The 26,821-nt window shown below is 39.8% G+C and overlaps 1 protein-coding gene across 2 annotated transcripts in view; it reads right to left on the bottom strand.

Moving 5' to 3' along the window:
• Positions 1–26,821, bottom strand: part of b3gat2 (beta-1,3-glucuronyltransferase 2 (glucuronosyltransferase S)) — a 110,087-nt gene that overhangs the window by 30,514 nt on the left and 52,752 nt on the right. For both annotated transcript variants that reach the window (XM_057847624.1, XM_057847623.1), the window contains exons 2-3: positions 19,857–20,001; positions 1,283–1,431 (exon numbers count right to left, since the gene is read on the bottom strand). In XM_057847624.1, coding sequence (XP_057703607.1) covers positions 1,283–1,431; positions 19,857–20,001 — 294 coding nt within the window. The remainder of the gene's footprint in view (positions 1–1,282; positions 1,432–19,856; positions 20,002–26,821) is intronic.

Genomic DNA, 26,821 nt, shown 5'->3' on the forward strand with positions numbered 1-26,821 from the left:
GAAGATGGGTACAGTGATTTAAAAACAGTACTGAAGACCATGAAGGAGATCAATGGAATGGCATCACCCAAATTCACCAAGGACCAAAAAGTTCAAGGCCCAAAAGTCAGCTGGCAAAATTATGGCTACCATTTTTTGGGATTCTCAAGGTGTAATCCTTGTGGATTCTTGCCGAAGGGGGAAACCATTAACTCTGAGGTATACATTGAGACTCTTAGGAAGCTCAAAGCAAGAATTTGACGTGTTCGGCCCAACTTGGGCATGGCAAATGTGCTCCTCCAGCATGACAATGCACGTTGTCACACAAGCATCAGGACCATGGAGGTCATCACTTCATTTGGATGGATTGTGATACCACATCCGCCATATTCTCCCAATTTGGCACCGTCAGAGTACCTTCTCTTTGGTCCAATGAAAGAAGGACTCCGGGGCAACCGATATGACAATGACGATGAAGTGAAAACTGCGGTCAAGAATTGGCTTAGAGATCAGCCGGCTGAGTTCTACAACACTGGTATACATGCCCTCGTTCATAGGTGGACTGTAGCTCTTGAGAGAGGTGGAGACTATGTGGAGGAGTAAAAATGTAATCCTCACACTTGTACCTTTATTTTGGTGTATAAATCATGCTGCTATTATTTGTTTGTACATAATAAAGTTGGGTGCATTACTTTTTGAATACCTCTCATAGATGTGAAATGACAGACGACGGCCGCGTTAGATCATATACCATGAACTAAATGTAAAATGACAGACTTTCCCGCGCTAGTAAACTGGCGCCACCTTAAAGCAGTAGACTTCTCTAGAAGTCTCTGTTGTAGCGAACCTAATTACTTTTTATCTATAAAAACAACCCTAAATCGGCAAAATCTTGACCTGAATCTATCTTTAAATGATGAACCAGTTTTAAAACTTTCACATGTCGAAAGTAGACAAAAGGGAAATTATGGAATAACGGGACCAATTTGAACTACTTTAATGGTTGATTCACAACATTAAATTAATTGAATGTAGTTTAAAGCTGCCGATACAGAATGGGGACTTGAGTATTTTATTGACTGTTTTTAACGGTTAACTTGATACTGAAATAGTAGTTTGGTTTAGCCTAAGAGGATTTTTGAACAATTTTGAAACTAGTGTACAAAATTTTTTTAATCGTAATCGAATCGTTAGGTGCCCAAAGATTCCCACCTCTAGAATCTACATTTGTGGACTGAGCACATGCAAGATTTCCATTGCTGCAATGCTCTAAGTGCTCAAAGAGAGGTGGCTTCACACTAACCTGAGTGCAGTTGTTGGCCTTGGGCTCCAACTCCGTCACCTTGGTGATCTGCTTGAGGAAGTCGGATTCTTGCATTCCAGGTTGGGACCCCTGTCTCTTGAACTGTGCCCTCGGATTGGCCAGGATCACTTGAAGGTTCACGGCGAAACCTGTGGCAATGGAGGAAGGGGAAAAGATGACAAGGTGAAATAAGGATAAAGGGAGGCGAGAAGAGGTAATCCAACATGCATTAAAAGCCTATTATGAGGCTATTATAATTACAGCGGGTAATGATAGCACACATTCATGTATCTAATTACTACGATATGGCTGATATGAAATTAATTTATCACAGGGGTGTGCAATTCCTCTGCAGTACTGGCAATATGGAGATGGAACGGTTTCGAAGGCTTCAGAAGAGTGATGACAATGCAGAGGTGAGCTTTAATAGCGCCTGGTCAGACAATCAATGTGGTAAAAGGTTTATTAAAATGCATTCGTGAAGGGACTAATCATTTGACTTTTTAAATGACTGGACGTACAAAGTACTTGAGTACAAAACAGCTGATCTGTCGTTTAGTTATTTTGATCGATAATCTGCTCTGTCTCAGGCTGCAGTTAGTTTGTATTTTCCAGCAATTTTATAAGCATATTAAGTCATTTTTATTGACCGGCGCGTTTAAAATTCAGAATTCAAGACTCTCTGGATATATGACTGCCTCTAGTTGTTTTGAACCTTTAAAAATTGTGATCATCCGACCTCGATGAAAGCTGACTAATGCAATTAATTGGCCCACAGCTCAGTGAAATCGACTTGTTTATAGCACAGTTTATAAATTGGGGAGTTGACACTTCTCTAGAGAGTATGTTTTCTTCCTAAATGTACAACTTCAAGCTAAAGATAAAATATTTTTTTTGTTCGTTCTCCTCATTAACGTAATGTAGCTTCAGTATACCAGCCAATCATTTCTTTTGCAATATTAGTGCTGATGCCTGAGTCTAAGTAGTCATTGCAGAAAAATCCAAAATGCAGCATCTTATTGAGAAGCACTAAAATATACAAGTGTCCGTGCACTTTTACTTTTATTCACGCTAGAGTTAATAATTTAATACCTCAATGGCAGCCCTTAAATCTCTTAATGGCCACAATCTAAAAAAAGAAAAAGAAATACTCCAAAGGCACTCAAATTTGCTCTTGGAATCAGATTACACATTTAATGTACCTTATATGGCTCTCAAACCAAATCAAAAAGGAAAGGTGTCTTTGTAGTGACTTCTTCCGGAGACTGTAATTTAAATGGCTCAGTGAAAAAAATGTTATTTTAATCAAACTATTGTTCCATACTACTTACAGTAGTTACAAATTTTAATATGTGCTAGGTTTATAAGAGTGTAGCTCTTTTCCTCCTTTTGTCATGAATTTAAATGAGTTTATCATTATTAGACATCCAATCCATTCGCTGCCACCCCTCCCACTTCAAATGGATTGAATGCCTAATGCCTTCAATGGCAATGGCAGTTGAAAGTTAAATAAGATTTACATTAAGTTGCTAATTACCGTATTTTTTTGTACTATAAGCCGCTACTTTTTCCCTTCATTTTGAATCACACGGCATATAGTCCAGTGCAGCTTATTTGTAGATATATTTGGGTTAATAGATAACATTTTATTTGACAGTGGTGTCATAAGACTGTCAGAAGACCGTCATAATTATGACATGACACTATCATGGGCATTACTGAATGCTTATGTCAAAGGGTGTACGTTTGGTCTCAACATTGGTAAGGACGATATAACAGCATAACCTGCATATAGACTTTTTGCATGAGACGGGACATAAATAAGACCAAACAGATAATTGAACGGGAGTCAGGGCTATATTTCTCACGAATATGAACCTAATTAATTGATAGGCTAAATGATCAATGCAAAATAAATCTTTATTGGCTTATACTTTCATGTGTATTTGATCAGGTGTTACAATGTTCGATTCAAACCTTTGTTTTCAAATCCTGCTAAAGAAACATTTTGAAGTGCAAGACCCTTAATTAAACGGGGAGCTATCCAAGAATGTGTCCCTCACAAGCAGTGTTGGGCACGTTACTTTAAAAAAGTAATTAGTTATAGTTACTCACTACTTCTTCCAAAACGTAACTGAGTTAGTAACTGAATTACTCTATAGTAAAAGTAACTAGTTACCTGGGAAAGTACTGTATTTTTCAGACTATAAGTCGCACCTGAGTATAAGTTGCACCAGCCATAAAATGCCCAACGAAGAGGAAAAAACATAAGTTGCGCCGGAGTATAAGTCGCATTTTTGGGGGAATTTACTTGATGAAATCCAACACATAGAACATATGTCATCTTGAAAGGCAACTTAAAATAAAAACACAATAGAAAACAAAATGCTGAATAAGTGTACAGTATGATAATGTTACAGGATGCATGAACAACAAAATGCAAACGTGGCCGGTATGTTAACGTAACATAGCTATTAAAAGTTATTCAGATAACTATAGCATAAAGGACATACTAACAAGTTTACCAAACCATCAGTGTCACTCCAAAACACTAAAATAACATGTGAAATGATATAATAATGTGTTAATAATTTCACACATAAGCCGCTCCAAAGTATAAGTCGCACCCCCAGCCAAACTATGAAAAACAAATACGACTTATAGTCCGAAAAATACGGTAACTATTTCCGTTACTCTAAAAAGAAGTTGTTGTACGTCAAAGAATTTAAAATTTTCTGAGCAGTATTCGAGTCAGTTGAATAGAGAAGAACAGACAGGTAGTTGTGTTATAGAACCTTGTAATATTTATTGCACCTTACCAGCAACAGATTTATCCTACACTTGAAGTGCAACAAAAATAAACAGATTTGAATTGCTCACCGCAGATGTCGACAAAAGCTTTGCCCCGGGACATAAATTACACCTTACATGCGCGTTCTTTCCTTTAATTTTGACCAACTTGAAACAGTGTTTATATCTCCACCTCGTAAAGGACAAATTTTCGTCTGAATGCTCTGCCATCATATCCCTCTGCATCTGTTTTGACAAATGGAGTAAAGATATCGACGGGCTTCCACAATTACGCGAAATGGACATTCTGCTGTATTTATTGTTTGGTGTATGTTAGTAAACTCATCAGCGATTCCGAAATTGCAAATCCCTACAAAACTACGAACAGTTTTGCTGCGAATGGGTGCAGAACCTGCACATTATGACCGTATCAAACGGCAACTCCATCGTTCTTGCAAAGGTAGGCTAGGTGGGTTTACTATTTTCATTGCCATGAGCATGAACGCACCCCAAGTCTTGGATGACGAATAAACAGAGCAGAGTAGACTCGCTACCGCTGGTAGTTTCTTCAATTTATTCAAAGTAAGTAACGCACCGCTTTTGACCTTCAGTAACGGTAATGGCGGAATAAATAATTAGTTAGATTACCCCGTTACTAAATAAATAATGCCGTTATGTAACGGCGTTATTTATAATGGCTTTATTTCAAACACTGCTCACTAATAGACCATTCTTGGATACCTCCCCTATTTTTTTTTTTTTTTTTTTTTTTAATAAAGGGACTTGCACTCTGAAGCCACCGCGTTGCATTACCTTAATGCACATCATGCAAAAAAATTATCCCAATTAGCGACGGCTAGCCTGACTTCGTTGTTCCTTTTGGAGGCTGGCCTGACCGCAGTACTTTTGCAGGTTAGCAAGTTCACACAATTTAATGTTATGTAAACTCAGATGCATGTCAGACTGTCAGTAGCAAATTAGTGGTGTTTCTGCCACCTCCGCAACATTGACGTCTTTTTACATTACTTACAGTGGCTGCTGCTGGCTAAAAATATCTAATAGCTTCTAATATCCCACCTCTTCGAAGGTGGTAGAGGAAGAGGCATGTTGTCAACATGAATCTATCGGGGCTGTGCGAGGGGTGGTCAAGTCATCAGCCAATCAAATGTGTGTTTGGGGGGGGTGGACTGCCACATTTAGCAAATGTAAAGAGGATAAATGTAACATAATGAAAATATTTTACTTAATAATGGTAGGGTCTATTCTATCCTTACAACATAAGAGAAGACAATATAAATTACCTTTATGACTGAACTCATTATATAAAAGTTGGTAGGGACAATTTGAGCATCCAGAAAAGTTGGTAGTGTTAAGTCCTTACCGTCCCTGTGCAAACCTACGCCCTTGCTTATGTCATGAAGTGTCCCACCCGCAAATTATGTCACCCTCTCCTTTTATGGTCCAGCTTGGATCTTTTACATCCACTCAAAAGTGAGATATTTTGCCAGATAACATTAAATGACATCTGGTATAAGCATTCATAAATGCTCATAACAGTGTTGTGTCGTAATTATTGTCTAATGACAGTCTTCTGGCGCCACTGTCAAATAAAGTTTTACCAAATACCATAACTAGCAATTAATAAAACAACTGGAACAGTAACTGAAGAAATAATTAGCACTCAATAAGTTTTGATTGTTATTTACATCTGTAGCACTGCAATGCATGCTAGGAGGTACGTTGGACAACAACAATGTTGACAGCAGGTGGTAGCAGAAGTTGACTGTTTCTCCCAAGGGGGCAGTGATGACCAAATGAAGCTTCTTTAAGCAACAAAGCTTTGCAACCAAGTGGTTCAAAAGCTTCATGGTGGTCTTATGACAGTCGTTTGATGCTGCAGTCAAATAAAGTGTTACCGATTAACAGCTTTTGGTCTTAATATTAATAGTCCAGTGCAGCTTATTTATGAACAAATGCCATTTTCGTGCCAAATTTGGTGGCGTCTTATAGTCAGGTGCGTCTTATAGTGCGAAAATTACGGTACATGGGTATAAATTCCAGTGTTAAATTTTTTTTGCGTGAATAGCCAAAAGGCACAGATCCTTTCAGAACCTTCTGCAATCTTCTTGCAAGGTCTACTGTATACATCATTAGTGAATATTTGTTTATGCAAAGCGTTAGTCGGAAGCACGCCTTGGCAATCAAGGCTTTCGTTGGGGAATTCACCTTGAGTAATTCAGCATCCTGACCACTTCTCATTTCCCTCTCCTCCTGTCTGAGCAAAATGTTGTTGACTGCAGCGATCTTGAATTAATGAAACACGGGCTCTCAGACAGCGGTCCTCTGAGATATATGTCAGCATGCATCTCACAGAGACAAACTGCGGCCATGCAAATACTTTCAGCTTATCAACCCTGCGAAGGTCAAGATTTCTCATTTTGAAGCCCCAAATTGCTTGTACTGTGCATTTTTAATTGAAATATGACAAACCTCGCACATGTTGCGCTGTTGAACATTTTAAATCAAAATTTAAGATCATTCCTAAAGGTTATTGTGCATTTTAGGGTAAATTCGTAACGATTCAACATACTCTTAATAATATATTGACGGGACACGGGGCGCGGGCCGATTTGTAGGGAGCCTATCTCCGTCAAAGCTAACCGAGTGAAAACACAGCTAAAGAGCTTTTTACGTTGAAAGTTCATGTGAATTCCTGAATTTTTTATAGATATGAACGTAAAACAGTCTCGATTCTTGGTTGAAAGCAAAAAACCGGGCAGTTAGCATTTATTTTACGTAACTATTGCGAACTATGATGCCAATATCTTAGCGGCTAATTTCTCCATTTTTTTCCACAACGTTTCAAAATGCAAGCATGGTACGAAAAATGAACGTTAAAAAACATGAATTTTGATGCGATTTTGATGCTATGATGCCAACGCCTTAGCAGTTAATTTCTCCATTTTTTTCACAATGTTTCAAAATGCATGCATGGTACGAAAAATAAAATAATTTCCTTGAATCCTCCTGATGCTAGTCTTTAAGCCAATGTGGTGCTGCCTTATCACAACAAAGAGCTTTTTATGATGAAAATTCTTGTGAAAAATGCTTAAATCCCTGAATTCTTTATCGATATAAATGTAAAACAGTCTCGATTGTTGGACCCGTAACTGTAACTGTAACCTGTTGGAACAGAAACTGAAGAATTAATTAGCATGGAACATGAATTTTGATGCCATTTTGATGCTATGATGCCAATGCCTTAGCGGCTAATTTCTCCATGTTTTTTTCACAATGTTTCAAAATGCATGCATGGTACGAAAAATAAACTTATTACCTTGAATCCTCCTGATGCTAGTCTTTAAGCCAATGTGGCGCCGCCTTATCACAACAAAGAGCTTTTTACGATGAAAATTCATGTGAAAAAGTGCTTAAATCCCTGAATTCTTTATAGATATGAACGCAAAACAGTCTTGATTTTTGGTTATAAGCAAAAAAACGGGCAGTTAGCATTTATTTTACGTAAATATGCCAAATGTGCCTACCCAAAGGCGTGGCGCAGTGTCAGCGCCCCGTCTCCTGTCAATATATTATGAAATCTACGGCTTCAACCATAAGTCACATATCTGTAAATGAGTGAGCAGTGTATGTGGCAGTGCTATAATGCCATTATGAAAAAAAATATTTACCTATGCTTTGAGATGGCTTTGGAAAGTTTAACTAAGCAGCTGAATAATTATTTACATGTGAACTGGTTGTGGAAAGTCAATACAATTAAAAGTAACTGAGCACAGCTGGCAGGCTAGTCAATAAAAGCTGCACATACTGTAAGAGCTCAAAGGAAGTCATTCAGGATGGGTTATGTTACTGTATTTTCTTGGCTGTTTGAGTTTCCCTTATAGCGGCGTTTCGTGTCGGTCTAGACTCTTGATCTCGTTTGGTCGTGGAAGAATCTTGGTTTCGGATAGAATAGTGTTGAGTGCAACACTATTGACAATGTAAGAATAATATGTGATGTTTTTTCATTTTTTTTTTTTTTTTTTAATTTTAGGTTCCTAGAATGTGTTATGAACAACTTCCATTCTGTACACTGGCGACGTAAATTGAAATTACCGTAATTTTCGGACTATAAACCGCTACTTTTTCCCCCTCATTTTCCCCAGTGCGGCTTATTTGTTAATTTATTAGGTTAATAGGTAACACTTTATTTGACAGCGGCGTCATAACACTCCCATAAGACCATCGTAATTATGACATGACAAGGCGAAAGGAAAAGAAGAAGTGACTATCATGGGCATTAATAAATGCTTATGACAGATGCCATTAAGTGCCATCCGGCAAATTATGTCACTAAATCCATTTATGTCCAGCTCGGATCTTTTACATCCATTCAAAAGTGACATAATTTGCCGGATGACACAAAATGACATCTGCCATAAGCATTCATTAATGCTCATGGCAGTGTCGTGTCATAATTATGATGGTCTTATGACAGTCTTTTGGTGACATTGTCAAATAAAGTGTTACCAAATACCATAACTAACAATTAATGAAACAACCGGAACAGTAACTGAAGAAATAATGGGCACAGAACATGAATTTTGATTTTTATTTTCATCTATAGCGCTGCTATGCATGCTAGTAGGCATGTTGGATGACAACAGTGTTTACAGCAGAGGTTGACAGTCTCTTCGAAGGGAGCAGTGATGGCCGGATGAAGCTTTTTGAAGCACTGAAGCTTTACAGCCAATTGGTTCAAAGCTTCATGGTGGTTAATTTGGTCTAATGCAGTACTTCTCAAATAGTGCGATGCGATGTCAGGGGTGGCGCATGTGACCTCGGGGAACATGCTTTTTTTTCCCTTTTTTTTTTCCCCGTACTGGAATAAAGTGTACTTGCACATCCACTCAGTGGGTGGCAGTGGCGCTCTCATTTACAGAGTGCGCGCAATATTTTTGAACCAAGCAAGAGCACACAGAAAAGAGATATGAAAAGCTGTGAGTGTGCGCCGTTTTCGAAAGCCGTTTTCCAGCCCAACTCACGCAGCGACCTTCTCCGGTTCTCACGTGTCCGTCCGAGAAGTGCCATTTTCGGCTTGGGATCGTCACGACGACCGCCCTCACCTACGGTTCTCCCTCGGCCGCCGAGAATGCGCTTTTTATCGTGCCTGTTGGCTTTGACTTTTAATACAGTGGGAGATGAGGAAAGACCACTTTTTACCGTGTCTAAAAATAATTATAGCAGACAGCCGGAAGCCAAATCAATTAAGACGCTACTTAAAGACATTAGACCCCAATCTCATTGATAAGCCGCTTGTTTTTCAGCGAAAACGTGCCGAATATTGCCAACAAGTGTCCCGCTTTGTCAGTGTTATATCAGTAAACCAGTGAGCACTGTTAGCATGCTCAGTGCTAAATAACCCCACAACATTACAAAGGAGGTGAGCAGCAAAAATAAAAACTGTCCTTCTGTCCAAAGACAATCTTTCTTTCTTTTATTCGGCTTTGTTTTTTCGGTCAATGTTTTTGGCATATTGTCCTCATGAGTTAATGTTTCTAATCAATTTGAATTTGTTATTATTTACTGATTTCATTACATTTTATTTTTCTGTATCAAGTGGTCAAAAATATACCGTGAGTGTATTTTACAGTTTGGATGTGACTTTTTTTTAGATTCAGGCAAATTGATACGCGTTAAGTCTTTCCTGTTACAAACAAAACATTGTTAATAAAGTTATACTTTATTATAAGTTGATCTATGTTACTTTTTTTTTTTTTTAAATAGAAAAAAAGGACAATGTTAGGCAGAGGTGTACTTATAATAGTAACTTTATAGACAAATGATACTATTTACAGTGGCGGCAGAGAGTTTTGGGGGGGCGCAGAAAATTTACGTCTTCCTTGGGGGGGCGTAACAGAAAATAATTGAGAAGCACTGGTCTAATGACAGTTTAATGATGGACCTACAAAACATATGTGTGAGTCGCGGATGTATTTGTGTGAATATTTGTGAGACAAATCTTCCTCCATAAATTTTTGGGTCACACCCATGAGAAATAAACTGGCTATGGACCCCAATAACACTCTAAAATGTGTGTGTGTGTTTTTTAATTGCCTTTGACGGTGATGTGGCTCTTTTTTTATCGTTCTGCTGTTTAAATGTGGTTACCACTAGTAGCGCCATCAATGGCAACCAATGAGTTGATTGAGTGCCCTATAAAAGGTCAATATAATGACTGAATTGAGTTAGTAGCTAGTCAAGGTACCAACCTATATAATATTGAAGAAAAGAAAATCATTCACTGTGTGTTTTGAAAGAAAGATAATTGCTTTAGGCTTGTACAAGTATTTCAAGTACAAGTACTGGCATAAAAGCTGACAAGGACAGAACACTTGAGGTGTCCTACTAGACCCCGTGTGAACTATTCTTTGGTAATTTATCACGTAGCTAGACTACTCTGACGCTTTTATGTATGAGAGGATGGTCTAACTCCTCCTGCAGAAAGTCTCCATCCTCCTCGCATTTCACTGCCTCTGGAGCTACTGCATCTAAGCAACAAGGTCACTAAGGGTTAAAAGCTTTCATGTCCCCTTCTCAGAGACCACTTCTCAGGCAGTGAGAGCCACTTCAACAAAAGCACCGCCGTCTCAGTGCTAGCGTGTTGTTTGTGTGTTTTGTTGTCGGTTGTGTGTACAAGTGCACAGTTGTCCTGTTTTGCAATGTGACGCTTAGACAATCGCATGCTTGTCAGTAGAGCTGGTGCCAATTGCGATTTGTGTCGGGTCCAGATAAAGGTTTAATTCACGGATCGGATCGACTCCACCTGTAAACATTTCAGATCCATGAGACATATCAAAGGTCTTCTCATTTAAGGTGTGCGAATGATTGGAGTGGAGTGCCTTAACAGCTCTCCAGTTTTATATCATTTTCATACCTGTCAAGTTGTATGGTTTCGGCGTAATTTGTACAAGTGAGCACTGATTTTTAAATGTGTACGCCGTACGTTCAAAATCTGTCCGTTTTTCGTGCATTCCATTTTTTTTCCCGTTCGGATTTTGTCACCGTTTCGGCAACGAGACAATGTGCGTTACGATGCGTTAACACGTTGGTTGAATGACGTGAGAAAAGTCACAGTGTTGTGACGCTGTAGCAAACGCAATGCTAGGCTCGGTGGCTCCAATATTTCCTGACTGTAGCCGACAGCCTACACCTAGATATCAAATGCTTATAGAACTACATGTGAAATGACAGGCGGCGGCGTTAATAAACAATAAGCAGTAGACTTCTCAGAAAGGCTCTGTTGCAGTGAACCTTCTTAGCGAACTTAAGTAACTTTTTTTCTAAAATACTCCAAAACCCGTAAAATCTTGACTTGAATCTATCTTTAAATGATGAAACAGTTTTAAAACTTTAAGATGTTGAAAGTAGACAGAAGGGAACTAAAGCAAAAATGGGAGCAATTTGGACAACTTTAACAGTTGATTCACAACACTAAACGATTTCCAAACATAGCAAAGGTTACTATGTTTTTTTTTTTTTTTTAATTAATTACTTTTTAAAAGTAAGATTAACAACAATGGTCATAAAGATGAAGTCTGCAAAATTAAAAGTGACTAAAGCGGAGATTTCATTCTGCCAATTTGTTGCCGAACACAATTTGCCTGCAACTATTGCTGATCACTTCTCAGAATTAGCAAAAGAAATGTTCCCTGACTCAAAGATTGCATCGGTAAGTTAATTTTATCAACTGACCTTTTTAATTTATAATTCGACACACTAACGAACTACCTTCAAGTCAAACTGAATTGCGAGCTGAAGTGCCATGAAGTGGAGCCATCAAGACATGATAAAAATTGCCAAAAGTGCTACATACAATTATAACAAAAGTCAGTGTTAAAGTTTAGTAATCATGATGTAGCTGAAGATATTGATTGTTCATTGATTGCACCAGGTTATATGTTAGAATATTACCAATAAATTCATATTATTTTAAAAAATTAGTTTTATTTTTCTTTCATATTGCATGCTATATGGAACGTTGTAAGATTAGTCACCAATTTGTAAGGGCATACGTCTCTATTTGTAAGATTGCCAACGGCTTCGGGTTGACATGTATGCATTTTGTCAACACCAGCGGCTGTTTTCGCTTGTGTACAAGTGAATCGCAACTTTAAGCTTAATAAGCCGAGTCCCGGCTTTTGGCGGACATAACCTAGTGTTAAATGCTGTATAAGACTATCATGGAAGGCACTTTACTTTCACAATTTGTCTTTTACTTTACTTACTTTTACTTTACTTTACTTTTTACAATCTGCCTCGGCTGACTCCATTTTTGGCAGTTTTGAGTTTCACCAAGAACCAAGTTTTTATACTGACCCCTTAGCACAAGCCTAAAATGGTGCGACCCAAGCGGCCACGTAAGTGCAAGATAGGCATGTGCCGGTTACCGGTTTCAAGGTTTACCGTGGTATAAAAACATCATGGTTTCAAAACCACTAAAATTTTCAGTCATACCGTAGTACGGTATTAGCTATTTTTTATCTCCCAAAAATGCAGCAAGAAATGGCTTGGAGTGGCAGCGCCCAACCCTCCCCCATCGGTTGTTGTTCGGTCAATGACACTGCTGTCGCTGTCGAAACTACACCTGAGCAGCTTTTCCCCCTCAAAAAAGTAATTCAGCTACCGAAACAAAAAGATGGCTGTGGCTAAGAGGAGGAAGGACAACCGACGTGGATGCAACACCTCCAACAGGATTTCACGTTTACGTGACCATCATTCAACACTTTACACAAAATCTAAGGTTAGTAAACGCTCTCATGAACGTTTCTCACTAGCTACGAGAGTTCACACCAGTGTGTTTAGTGTGTCTGTGGCGACGGTAAAACAAATACTATAAGGTAAGCTTGTTAACGAGGCTGTTAACGTGGCTAGTTGGCATGCCAAGACGGCTAACTGGTTTCCACTCTACAGTCCCTGACAAAAGTCTTGTCGCTTATCCATTTTTTAGATTTTGTAGAAAATTGCTAATAACCTGACTTTTCAATTGGATCGAATGTTTTTGCATATTGAATCGAAGAGGGCGTATTGAACGGTTCACTATAAAACCGAGTATCGTTGCATCCTTAACCCACACACTGTGCTTTCAGGAACAGCATGCAAAACACAACCGCTACATTAGAACCCGATTCTGTCTATGAAATGCAACTACTTAGCGCAGCACGACATCATTTGGCCATGGTTAATTTGTCATCTTGGCATTGTTGACTTTGAATAGCGTGCGCGCTGTACAGTCCCTGACACAGGTCTTGTCGCTTATCCATTTTCTAGAAACAATTGCTAATAACCTGACTTTTAATTATTCAATTGGTTTCAGAAATGGCTCATATGAAAGCGAAGATCTTCCCAAATGATATTGAATGTACAAAAATATATTTGTTTCACTGAAAAAAGATTTATCATTTAATGAAGACATAAAGGTCAAATTTTGGCAAGACAAAAGTTTTGTCGCCTACAGAAAGTAGTGTGAAAATTGAACAAAAAATATACTTCAAATTCAAAAATATGTTACATAACATAAGCGAATTAAGTAGTGGTGCTGTGATATCCAAATTTAATATTTTGTATGACTTCCATGGGCTTGAAGGACTGCATCTATGCGGTTCAGCAAGGATTCGTACAATTTATTGATGAAGACATCAGGAACATCAAAGAAAGCAGCCGTGTGTGCCTCCCAGAGTTCATCAACATTCTTGGGTTTCGTCTTCCATGCTTCCACTTTCATCCTGTTCATGTCTGGTGACTGGGCTGGCCAGTCCTGGAGGATCTTTTTTTTTTTTTTTTTTTTTTTTTTTTTTTTTTTTTTTTAAAAACTGTCCTGTTCAGCTGTTTGACACAGAGAATGGAAGTCTAAGTGCCCGGATTCTGAACAGTTTTAATGTTTCACATTGAGAGTCTGACATACTCCCATTGTGATCATTCAAAATACCTTTTTACTATGACAAAGCAGCGAACAGGAAGGGATTATGGGGGGACAGAAGAAAAGAAATACAAGAGAAGAAGGAAAAGAAACACATACACACACAACAACTAGAAATACATTGAACATCTAAACTAGTTACTAATATGCTGGTGCTATCGTCAGCGAGATGTATTTCCGGTTTACACCATGTGGGGGGCCTATTGGCCAGTGAAAGAGGAGAATGGGGGTGGGGGTGTCTATAAGCCTATAAGCTAAGTGATTGAAAGGGGTCGAGTGTACACAAATCAGTTCTGTGATCTAGAACCCAGTAATCGTGTGAATCTCTTATGAGTGTAAGCCTGTTGGCGACCAACCCTACGCCGCCGCATCGCCAATCCCGGCACCGGGACCCCCAACCCGAGCATGCCCTACCACATCCAGCAGCACGCAGGCCCCACCGGGCGCGCGACAGCCACGCAGACGGGCGGAGAAGCCGCGCGGGCGCCAACCCAGGGCCACGGTCCCCACCCAGCCAGCCCGGGGAGGAAGGGCGGGCGGGGTCGTGGGGGGCCATGCGCAGCCCATCCCTCCTCCCGCAGCCCAGCAAAGGAGCTATCGTCCCCCCCCCAGGACCCAGGGTGGTCCCCCGGGCCACCCGCGCACCCATCAACCGGCCTTCAGGGATGGCAGGAGGGGACGCATCACCAACCCCACGCCTACACCCACCCCCGCCCGCCCATTCGGGCCACGAGCCACAGCCGCAGCCCCCCAACCGGCACGGCACGCCATGGGACCCTCAGCAGCCCACCAAGCCCCAGGCAAGGCAGGGTCCCCCGCCGGTGCAGGCGACACCCCGCTGATACACCGGCGCCCAGCCAGCGACCCGCGACGGAGCGCAGGGCGGATGCCCAGCCAGAGAAGAGAGGGGAAGGCGGAGGCAGGAGAACGCCCAGGAACTGCCACGGGGCAATGCAAGATCGGAGACCCGACCCCCCAACCTACTCCCGCGGCCGGCAGCCGAGGCAGAGGGGAGGCCACACCCCAGGAGCCACGCCATATAGAAAAAGTGTGGGACCCACCTACCACCCTATTACTGTGGCTGTGTCCTGGAGGATCTTGATCTTCTTTGCCTTGAGGAACTTGAGGTAGAGATTGAAGTATGCGATGGAGCGCCATCTTGCTGCAGAATTTTTCCCTTTTTATGGTTAGGAATGTAAGAGGCAGCTGTCCGATCACGTGGTCCGAAATCGGGTTGATCGCGCCATTCTTCAGAGGATCGGAATCGGGTGAAAAGGATGGGGATTTTAATTTTAAAAATATATTAGTTTTTCTGATTCATGCTTGTACTCTTTCACGCTCCCTCCTGCTGCTTTTCTTGGTCAGTAGTGCCATGGAGTTAGCTATTTAAAGTTAATGATGATGACAGGTTTGTAGCTTTGATCTTGCCAGAGAAGCTTCGTAGCTCAACCATCAAAGGCCCAAATGTGTCAATCATTGTTTAGTTTAACACTAGCGGTAGTGTGCTGTGGGAAGTCATTGTGTAAGTGATAGGCTGTTCTCACTAAGCTTGAGAACGATAAACCGATACGACCGGATATCCGGTTTTACAGGCGAGCGATACGGCTGTATTGATAGCAAACTAACCAATCGACAGTAAATAGCCAGTAAATCTTAAATGTATCGATAGTAGATCAAGGAGTCGGCTATCGCGAGAGTAAGAATCGGCTATCAGCGTTGATGCCATTGCTTTGCTAGTTTACGTACCAAGCGATATGTGGAAGAATGACACATAATTAGCATTTACTTCAATCATGCTGCGCATAGCTTCCCCACTGTTCGACCCCAAGGATTGCCGCACTTGGCGTGAGACAGCACACATCATATAACATGGACAGCCACCACTCACAGTCGTGGTTGCCTCAACTTCCCATCATGCATTTCGATCGTGACGGGTGTGTCATAACTACACGAGAGCAAACGAAACCACAGTCGCGCATGCTAAAACAATGGACAAACAGCATGAGCGCTGACGCCAGCTTGCCAGGCGGAAGTTGTGAATGACGCCGATTGATTTTCAACGCACAAGGAAAGAAAAGTCGGACTTTGAAGTGAAGACGGCAGCCAGATTTGTATGGGACAGATATTGTGAGTTTTAAACCCTGAAAAATAACCCACTACAATGGCACGACCTGCTGGAGATATTGTTTCCACGAAACGCAGTCTAGTTAAAAATCTGCCCTTCAAAAAAGATATGGACAGTGATGAGGAATAAAAATGTGGAAGCACGGGCATAAGTGAATGACTGCTGTGTATAAGGTTAAAATAATGGTTATTGACCTATCTGGCTGAAATGCCATGTTTTATTCCCCCAATTATACCAGAGATAAAGAATAATAGCATTATGCTTTATTTATTATTTATTTATTATGATAACACTAGCAGGTTTAATTCTTTTTTTCCTAGAGCTCCTGCATATAATTCTAGTTTGTAAGATGTTTACATTGAAAGGTTGCACTTAAATTACCTATGTTTTGTGTTCAAAACATCAGGAAATACAGAGATTGAATTACTGCACTTCATTGTTGTCTGTCACTGGAGTTTTATTTTATTATCAATACCATCCAACAAAATGATGTTCATCTAGTTGGCCTTATTTTTTTTGTCATGTCTCAAAAATAAACATACATTGGTATGAACTTTTGTTGTTTAATTTTGCTTGTAGAAATGTGGTCTTTTTTATCCGTTTAAAATACTGTAAGAGCAAACAACAAATGTTTACTATCGTATCTTTTTCACACTGTATCGAACCGTATCGTTCTTAAACTGTATCGAATTGTATCGAATTGCTCTGCCTTAAAAATGTATCGTTTTTTAATCGAATCGTAATCTGTGTATCTAGATACATATCAAATCGGCTTCATGCAAGAGATTCCCAACCCTAGTTCTCACCAGCGTGAGTGGATTTGAGTTGACTCACTCAATGAAGCATTTCGTAAAGACAACCATTTTCCTAGTTATTGGTTTTGTTTTTTTTTTAATCACATTATGAAGGTGGCACGGTTGGACAGTAACTTTTTTTTTTTTTTTTTTTAACAAGGAAAGGTAAAGTATGGTACATGATCACTACAGCTACAGAACACCATCCATGGTGGAGTTGATGCTGCTGACAATGAAAACTGCCCGTCTTTACACAGTGAAATAACTCAACTGCACAGATGATACTGTTGTCTATTTGACCTAAGGTGTGTCTGTCTGAGAGCAGGCTCTGCCATCAAAGGCCCAAATGTGTCAATCATCGTTTAGCTTGTTAACTCATTCACTCCCAGCCATTTTACTGGATTTTGACTGATTTTGCAAGGCCCACAGAAAATTCTGTTCTATTGCTATATAAACATGGAACCCACCAAAAGAAAGATTACACTCTCTTCTTTCAGCAGAAAAAAAGTTAGTTCGTATCTTTTTCCATTCTTTAGAGATCAGCATTAGAAAATAGCTTAGTTTGAGCAATTTTCTAAGTTCTGTTGAAAAAACAGAGAAATTGAGCTTTTAGTGAAACCATACATTTCAAACATAACTTTGACTTATACACAGCTATTTTTTGCTTGAGTTACATCCCAAACATCTGAATAATGTTTTCCTTTTACAAAATAAGATAAACAACAAGACAAATAGAGCTTTTGATTGCAAAGTAACAATTTATTTACACATAACTAAACTATTGAACTGTTGAACTATTTGCGCACATAACAACAAGGAAGGCTCTCAGCTGCTCCCGTGGCTAAGCTGATGAGTCCGGATCAAGATCGGTTTCACTTTTTTCATCATCTTCATCATCTTCATCGTTGGTTTCAACCTTGGGCTAAGGAGTAACGCAACGTGAGAACGCGTGTGGACGTCACCGTCTGTCTCATCAAGATAGATTTTTTTTTATCTTTCTTTGACGATGGTTTCGTTTTCTTTTCAAAACATCTTCATCATCTTAATCGTTGGTTTCAACCTCGGGCTAAGGAGTAACGCAACGTGAGAACGCGTGTGGACGTCACCGTCTGTCTCATCAAGATAGATTTTTTTTTATCTTTCTTTGACGATGGTTTCGTTTTCTTTTCAAAACACTCCTCCAGTGTCATTTGCCTTTTTTTCCCGATCAATCTCCACATTTTTCTCAAATTCTCACGTGTCTTCACAAGATGCCTCCAGCTTCTGTTTCCTGACTATTTTTCTTCACCTTCTTTCTTGGAATGCGCTACTGAACTCCAGTGGCCAGTTTTATTGCTTTAAAATGGGTTTTGAGCTTTTTGCATTATATTTCAGATAGATCGGAACCTACAAATGCCTCTTGTCAAAAAAAAAAAAAAAAAAAAAGACATATAAATACGTTTTTGGGACACTGAACCAATTAAAAATAGGATGTATTTATACGTTTTTGGAAGCAAATGAGTTAAACACTAATGGTCGTGTGCTGTGGCAATTCATTGTATAAGTGAGAGGCTGTTCTCAGCAGTGTGAGTGGATTTGAGTGTACTCACTAAATGAAGGGTTTTATAAAGACAAGCATTTTTCTATGTTATTCCTGTTTAAAAATAATTCACTTTATGAAGATGGCACGGTGGGACAGTAAAATGTTTAAAACTTTTTTTTTTTGAACGACACTTTTTTTTCCGTTATCTGATCGGGACTCTATCGGCAGATTCTCAAAATCAAGTGACTCAGACTCGGGTGCAAAAATATGCGATCGGGACATCCCTATCATCAATGGCTCTCTATTCTAGAGTTTTCAAATGACAAGGCCTGGATAATATTAAACAGGAAAAAAAGCTAGTATCAGAATTGCATCAGCGTCGACATGTATTCTGATTCTGGTATCTGGATTGGATCAAAAGTGAAAAATGATGTGTCGGTACTATTACTTGTCAGTTCTCTGGAACATGTATTCAAGTCTGCTAGCATCAATTCATGTTCTGGCAGGCGTACTGTTCTAAAAAAGATTCATGATGAATTTGAGGGTGCATGCATGTGTTCATATGCATTATACATACACTCATACACTGAGACACATATACAAAACTGGTCCAAGCTCCTTTGTGTACAGCTGAATGAGGTCACATTGTAGACGTGCAGCTTTAGTGCTGTGATAACAATGCAGCACTGTGCGACACAAAACTATTAGGACGAGCACTGGCACCCACTCAAGGGTCTACAGTCACCCTATTGTAATCCGTATAAAGAATCATTTAAAAGTGAATAAAGTTTGGTCCACTGATTTGGCTCATCCTTTGTTGTTCTTGCACAATTTAATGCAAAAAAAGCTATTTTACTCCTCCTGCAGTAAGTCTTGGGACAGTGATTTTTTTTTTTTTTTTTTTTTAGTGCAGCGTAAATGTAAGGATGATAATTAGGCAGTATGTGTATGAATGCGAGTGTGTAAGAAGGAGATTAGGTAAAAGAGATGAGCATGCTGGCAGCGGAGCAAGGTAGTAGAATGAAAAGTAGATGTTCACTCTTGTTATGAGAGTTTAATTAACAATAATCCCAGGGGCTGACGTGTGCATCTCGGAGATAATGTGAACGTCTGTGTGGTCGGGCCGCAGTGCAATCAGTTCTGTGTACATATGTGTTTTGAAAGCATTCATGCAGAGAACACTAATTATGCTTTTGTTTCTGGTTTCTAGTATACGTGTGGGTGAAATTATGTTTTTTATGGTGAAGTAAAACAGTACGTTGACCTGAGTGGATGCTAGTAAACTTCAACTCTTCAAAATGTTACGTCTATTATCAGACAAGTATGAATATGAAAGAAACATGAGTTTAAAATCTATTAAGACTTACCTGCCATGTCAGTGGCAAAGGGACGGTCTGGTCTCCAGCCAGTGTACCAGCCCACAACTTTGCCCCCTGACACTAGTGGGCGCTCATATGCTCTGCCGCCCACGAACCCGACTGGCCATACAGAGACACCTCGAGTGTTCCGCATCTAGAAAAAAAAGTACATTTTTAGTGGGATCCATTTCACGCATCAGCTTACAGTGCCTTGCAAAAGTATTCGGCCCCCTTGAACATTGCAACCTTTCGCCACATTTCAGGCTTCAAACATAAAGATATAAAATTTTAATTTTTTGTCAAGAATCAACAACAAGTGGGACACAATCGTGAAGTGGAACAAAATTTATTGGATAATTTAAACTTTTTTAACAAATAAAAAACTGAAAAGTGGGGCGTGCAATATTATTCGGCCCCTTTGCGTTAATACTTTGTAGCGCCACCTTTTGCTCCAATTAAAGCTGCAAGTCGCTTGGGGTATGTTTCTATCAGTTTTGCACATGGAGAGACTCACATTCTTGCCCATTCTTCCTTGCAAAACAGCTCGAGCTCAGTGAGGTTGGATGGAGAGTGTTTGTGAACAGCAGTCTTCAGCTCTTTCCACAGATTCTCGATTGGATTCAGGTCTGGACTTTGACTTGGCCATTCTAACACCTGGATACGTTTATTTTTGAACCATTCCATTGTAGATTTGGGTTTATGTTTTGGATCATTGTCATGTTGGAAGATAAATCTCCGTCCCAGTCTCAGGTCTTGTGCAGATACCAACAGGTTTTCTTCCAGAATGTTCCTGTATTTGGCTACATCCATCTTCCCGTCACTTTTAACCATCTTCCCTGTCCCTGCTGAAGAAAAGCAGGCCCAAACCATGATGCTGCCACCACCATGTTTGACAGTGGGGATGGTGTGTTCAGGGTAATGAGCTCTGTTGCTTTTATGCCAAACATATCGTTTTGCATTGTGGGCAAAAAGTTCAATTTTGGTTTCATCTGACCAGAGCACCTTCTTCCACATGTTTGGTGTGTCTCCCAGGTGGCTTGTGGCAAACTTTAAACGAGACTTTTTATGGATATCTTTGAGAAATGGCTTTCTTCTTGCCACTCTTCCATAAAGGCCAGATTTGTGCAGTGTACGACTGATTGTTGTCCTATGGACAGACTCTCCCACCTCAGCTGTAGATCTCTGCAGTTCATCCAGAGTGATCATGGGCCTCTTGGCTGCACCTCTGATCAGTTTTCTCCTTGTTTGAGAAGAAAGTTTGGAAGGACGGCCGGGTCTTGGTAGATTTGCAGTGGTCTGATGCTCCTTCCATTTCAATATGATGGCTTGCACAGTGCTCCTTGAGATGTTGAAAGCTTGGGAAATCTTTTTGTATCCAAATCCGGCTTTAAACTTCTCCACAACAGTATCTTGGACCTGCCTGGTGTGTTCCTTGGTTTTCATAATGCTCTCTGCACTTTAAACAGAACCCTGAGACTATCACAGAGCAGGCGCATTTATACGGAGACACAGGTGGATTCTATTTATCATCATCGGTCATTTAGGACAACATTGGATCATTCAGAGATCCTCACTGAACTTCTGGAGTGAGTTTGCTGCACTAAAAGTAAAGGGGCCGAATAATATTGCACGCCCCACTTTTCAGTTTTTTATTTGTTAAAAAAGATTAAATTATCCAATAAATGTTGTTCCACTTCACGATTGTGTCCCACTTGTTGTTGATTCTTGACAAAAAAATTAAATTTCATATCTTTATGTTTGAAGCCTGAAATGTGGCGAAAGGTTGCAAGATTCAAGGGGGCCTAATACTTTTGCAAGGCACTGTATATACGTAGCGACATAACATGACAGACATTGGATTAACACTCCACTTCGTATCCAACTGACAGGTCAATTTCCATAGATTTCTATTATACCCTCTGTCTCCGTTTGTTTCTGCACCATTTATGTTCAAATATCCAATGCTTAACCCAGGGGTCGACAACCCAAAATGTTGAAAGAGCCATATTGGAGCAAAAAAAAAAAAAATGTCTGGAGCCACAAAAAATTTTAAGCCTTTTAATAAATGCAAAACATGCTATCTATCTTCGCTACATTAGACTACTATCAAAATGACTAAGTTGGCAACAAATACATAATGAACCTTCTTGATTACCGTATTTTCTGCACTATAAGGCGCACCTAAAAGCCTTCAATTTTCTCAAAAGTTGACAGTGTGCCTTATAATCCGATGTGCCTTATATGTGAATCAATATTGATTAATAATGGCATGACATTTCATTTAGCTGCATTTAATGCAACACAACACCAACCACTACTACTACTACTCCTACGTCAACCATATCACCAGAACTGCCTTCTTCCACCTCAAGAACTTAGCCCGTCTTCGCCCCTCCCTCACCTTCTCTACTGCTGAAACCCTCATCCATGCCTTCATAACCTCCAGACTTGACTACTGCAACAGCATTCTCTTCGGTTCTCCATCCAAACTCATCAATAAACTACAATATATCGAAAACTCCGCTGCACGCCTGCTCACCCGGACCCCCTATAGGAACCACATTACCCCCGTCCTCCACAAACTGCACTGGCTTCCTATCTCATACAGAATTCAGTTCAAAATCATCCTTCTCACTTACAAAGCACTCAATAACTTGGCCCAGCCCTACCTCACAGACCTTCTCTGTCCCCACACCCCTTCCCGCAACCTCTGCTCTTCTAATGGAAACATCCTCGCACCGCCCAAACAAAGAACACACCGAACTAGGGGGGACAGAGCCTTCTACGCTGCTGCCCCCTCCCTTTGGAACTCACTCCCAAAACCCATCCGTACCTGTTCAGACCTTCCCACATTCAAAAAACTGTTAAAAACTCACCTTTTTAAACTAGCTTTTAACTTATAATTATTTTCTTTGTTTTGTTCTGTTCACGTTGTTTCCTGTTTTTGTTCCTACTGTAAAGCGTCTTTGAGCATTGGTAAAAGCGCTCTACAAATAAAATGTATTTTTATTATTATTATTATTACTACTACTGCGCCATATCATGCAGTGTGCCCTATATATGAAAACGGTTTTAAAACAGGTCATTCATTGAAGGTGTGCCTTATACTCCGATGCGCCTTATAGTGTAGAAAATATGGTAAAAGTGTATTTTCCCTGCAGTGCATCCCATAGAGAATGATGCATCACATGACTACACTGTTGTACAATGCCGCCTCAAGTTTTTCATCACAAGATTAATGAATTAGAAGAATGTTTGCGTCACGTTTGTCCTCCTACAGAAACCATATAAAAACTAAAAGTATGTTTCCCTCCCCCAACTTTTTCCATCTTCAAACATTTTTGAAAAAGCTCCATTGAGCCACTGGGGCAGCACTAAAGAGCCGCATGCAGCTCTAGGGCCGCGGGTTGCTGACCCCCGGCGTAACCCTTTATCACTCATTTAACTAATTGGCTGTCATTTGCAGCGCTAGATGTCCACTCCATTTTGACTGGCAGAGGCTGGCAGCAAATGATCACCGCCAACTCTCTGAAAATCGATCGGATTTTACGGATTTATGAAAATGATATTAAAAAATGCTAAATAATAATACTGTTAGTAATACTGTACTACAAAAATAATTAGGGATGGGAATTTCGACTAATTTCCCAGACGACTAGTCTCAGATTTTATTTGTGACAAGTTGGCTAGTCTATCAGCAACTAAGCTCGCAATTTAATACACATAATAAATAAAACATTTAAAATGCATAGGTTTTGTGTATTTACGAACTATTTTAGCCCAAACCCATTTAAGCAATACTGAAATATTGCTTATTTGGCGTACAGAAATAAAACCGAACATTATCAGGCTTATCCTTTTCTTCATTTTATTTATTTATTTATTTTATGACTTTGGTCAAGCCTGCCTCTTGCGTAACAGCCGAGTTTAAGCTAGGCGCTAACGTTAATGCACAGCTATCGCTGCCATCCTGCCTGCCACTCTTGCTCTTTGCTGACATAATTCCTGCATCAATTCCGATTTGGGAGATATGACAGTTCAGACAACCAGCACATTCTAGAAAAGTGTGGTCCAGATCGGATTTTTGTTCAACATGTCCTGTTCAGCTGTTTAGCCACAGAGAATGAGAATCAGTGTCTTTATAGAAAGAACAGTTTTTAGATGGCCAATAAATAATGATATCTGTCCCTATTTTCTCACAGCGTGAATAAGACATCTAGCCAAATAAATGTGTCTGATTTGTAATTCTGTGTTTTTGATTGAGGGAATTGATCGCAATCATTTTTAAGTCTAATACAGTGGCCATTTTTTTTATTTAACTACACCTATCTCAGATGTATTGGCTCATTACCTGCCATTGACAAGGATCCAATTCCAATTCATCCACCCCTTCCAGTCAAAATGGGTTGGACATTTAGCGCCGTCAATGGCTGCCTGAATGGTTTTAATGAACAAATGTCCAGTTTAACATACGAAACAAACCAAACCAACGCCAATCTACATGTATACAATCTATACAGCTACATGCTAATAATGCTAAAGGTCTAAGACAATTAAGTGCCCTCCCACGTGGCTATGACGAATAAGCATATTATTATTTATTATATTATTATTATTATATATTCGTAGTAAAATCAAGACCTATTAAAAAAAAACTTCATTTTCGTGACGGTACATTTACAGTATATGCTACCTAATACAAGTAGCATTGCTGTCTACTCTAACCGAGGGGGACATCATTTGAAGAGGGGATGCTTCATATTAGTGATCATATCTCAAGTTTGTGCTCACAAAGTCAAAGTAAAAAGCTCCAAGGTCTGGTCACTCATATCTCAAGGCACTACAGCATGGAGTTTTTGCAGAATCCGAGCAATTTGTTCCTCTATAACAACTCCACATATACTTGGCCCAGGTAATCCTGGAGCTGGAGCACTTTCCCCCAGTTGTTCTCCTTTCTATTTTCTCTTTCTTGCTTTTTTATTCTACACTATAACAGCCGTGTCCTGCGCGGGCCCCCAGGTCCACAGCCTCAGAGACAGCAACCGCTTTGAAGCTCTGTCCCTCTCCTCACTAGGGCCCCCTCGAGTTCAACCTTATCAGGCTTAAACCTTCTTCTCTGGGCTCTCTGCAGCTGCTTCCTGGCCTCCCTTCTCTTAGGTCATTCTCGATAGACTAGAGCTCTTCTACCTTGTGGAATCAAGGATGAAAAGACGGCTGGGAAATAGAAGAAAGAGGCTGACACTCATTCAGAGATCATCCTGAAGCATGGTTGTTATTTGGCTTAGTGGAGAAGCCGTGTATTGACTGCCAATGAGCTACTGCTTTGAATGCATGAACTCAAAGCACAGTCAAGTTTGACACCTTAGAACAGGGGTGTCAAATTCATCTTTGTTATGGGCCATATTGTAGTTGTGGTTTCCCTTGGAGAGCCATGATGTTGGCCAATCCATATAAACTCATTCGGCTGTTATTGACAGCACAAGACATCCAATTGATAGATTGGACGTATCACGCCATCAATGGCAGTTAAGCTAGGGTCGCCGTGATCAATAGGATAATCGATTACCAAATGAACTGTCATCTAATTGAAATAAATAAATATTGACATAAACAAAAAATATATATACAGTGGTACCCCCACATACGATCGCGTCGACACACGATCTTTCGACATCCGAAGTAAAATTTGACTCGCCATTTGTTTCTACATCGATGACATGCTCGAAATACAACGAAAAATGACAGTGCCGCAGTTTCTTTGTTTACCCGCAAGACGGACGCACGGCGTATTTTCTCGTGAGAGAAATCAAGATGGGTTCCAAGAATGTTAGTGCAGGTGGTGAAAAAAGGAAAAAGGCGGGGCTTACCATTGAAATGAGGATGGAAATGACAGAAAAATATGAGCGTGGTGTGCGCGTCCGTGAAATGGCTCGATCGTAGAATGTCAACGATCTCGACAGTCCTCCTCTGACCTCCGTTCGCCAGTCTTCATAAGTTAAGGTGACAATTATTATGATTGTAACATTGCCCAAAAAATCACCAGCTTCGTCAGGTTTTTAATCATTTATTTCAGAACTTGTGCAACACAACATGTCTACTGTCCTCCGCAACTGAATATGTGAAGTGAAAGTAAAAAGTCCTCTCTCTGTCATGTCAGCCACGCAGTGCGTTCAGGTACACCACGCAAAACACATTTGTCACATTAGAGCCCGATTCGTTACATTATTACTAGGGCTGTCAAAATTATCGCATTAACGGGCGGTAATTATTATTATTATTATTTTTTAATCACGTTAAAATATTTGACGCAATTAACGCACATGCCCCGCTCGAACAGATTAAAATGACAGAACAGTGCAATGTCCGCATGTTACTTGTTTTTTTTTTAGTTTTGTCGACCTCTGCTGGTGCTTGGGTGCGACTGATTTTATGGGTTTCAGCATCCATGAGCATTGTGTAATTATTGACATCAACAATGGAGGGCTACTAGTTTAATTTTTGATTGAAAATTTTACAAATGTTATTAAAACGAAAACATTAAGAGGGGTTTTAATATAAAATTTCTATAACTTGTACTAACATTTATCTTTTAAGAACTACAAGTCTTTCTATCCATGGATCGCTTTAACAGAATGTTAATAATGTTAATGCCATCTTGTTGATTTATTGTTGTAATAAACACAGTACTTATGTACCGTATGTTGAATGTATATATCCATCTTGTGTCTTATCTTTCCATTCGAACAATAATTTAGAGAAAAATATGGCATATTTTATAGATGGTTTGAATTGCGATTAATTATGATTAATTGATTTTTAAGATGTACTTAACTCGATTAAAAATTTTAATCGTTTGACAGCCCAAATTATTACAGGTATTATCTTTATTATTACGATTACTATATTATTATTCCAATTTTTATTCATAATTTATTTGTTCTGTTCTGTGTAATTGCTATTTGCAATAGTACCAG

This window comes from Corythoichthys intestinalis, chromosome 10 (assembly GCF_030265065.1).
Source record: "Corythoichthys intestinalis isolate RoL2023-P3 chromosome 10, ASM3026506v1, whole genome shotgun sequence".
NCBI classification, from domain to species: domain Eukaryota; kingdom Metazoa; phylum Chordata; class Actinopteri; order Syngnathiformes; family Syngnathidae; genus Corythoichthys; species Corythoichthys intestinalis.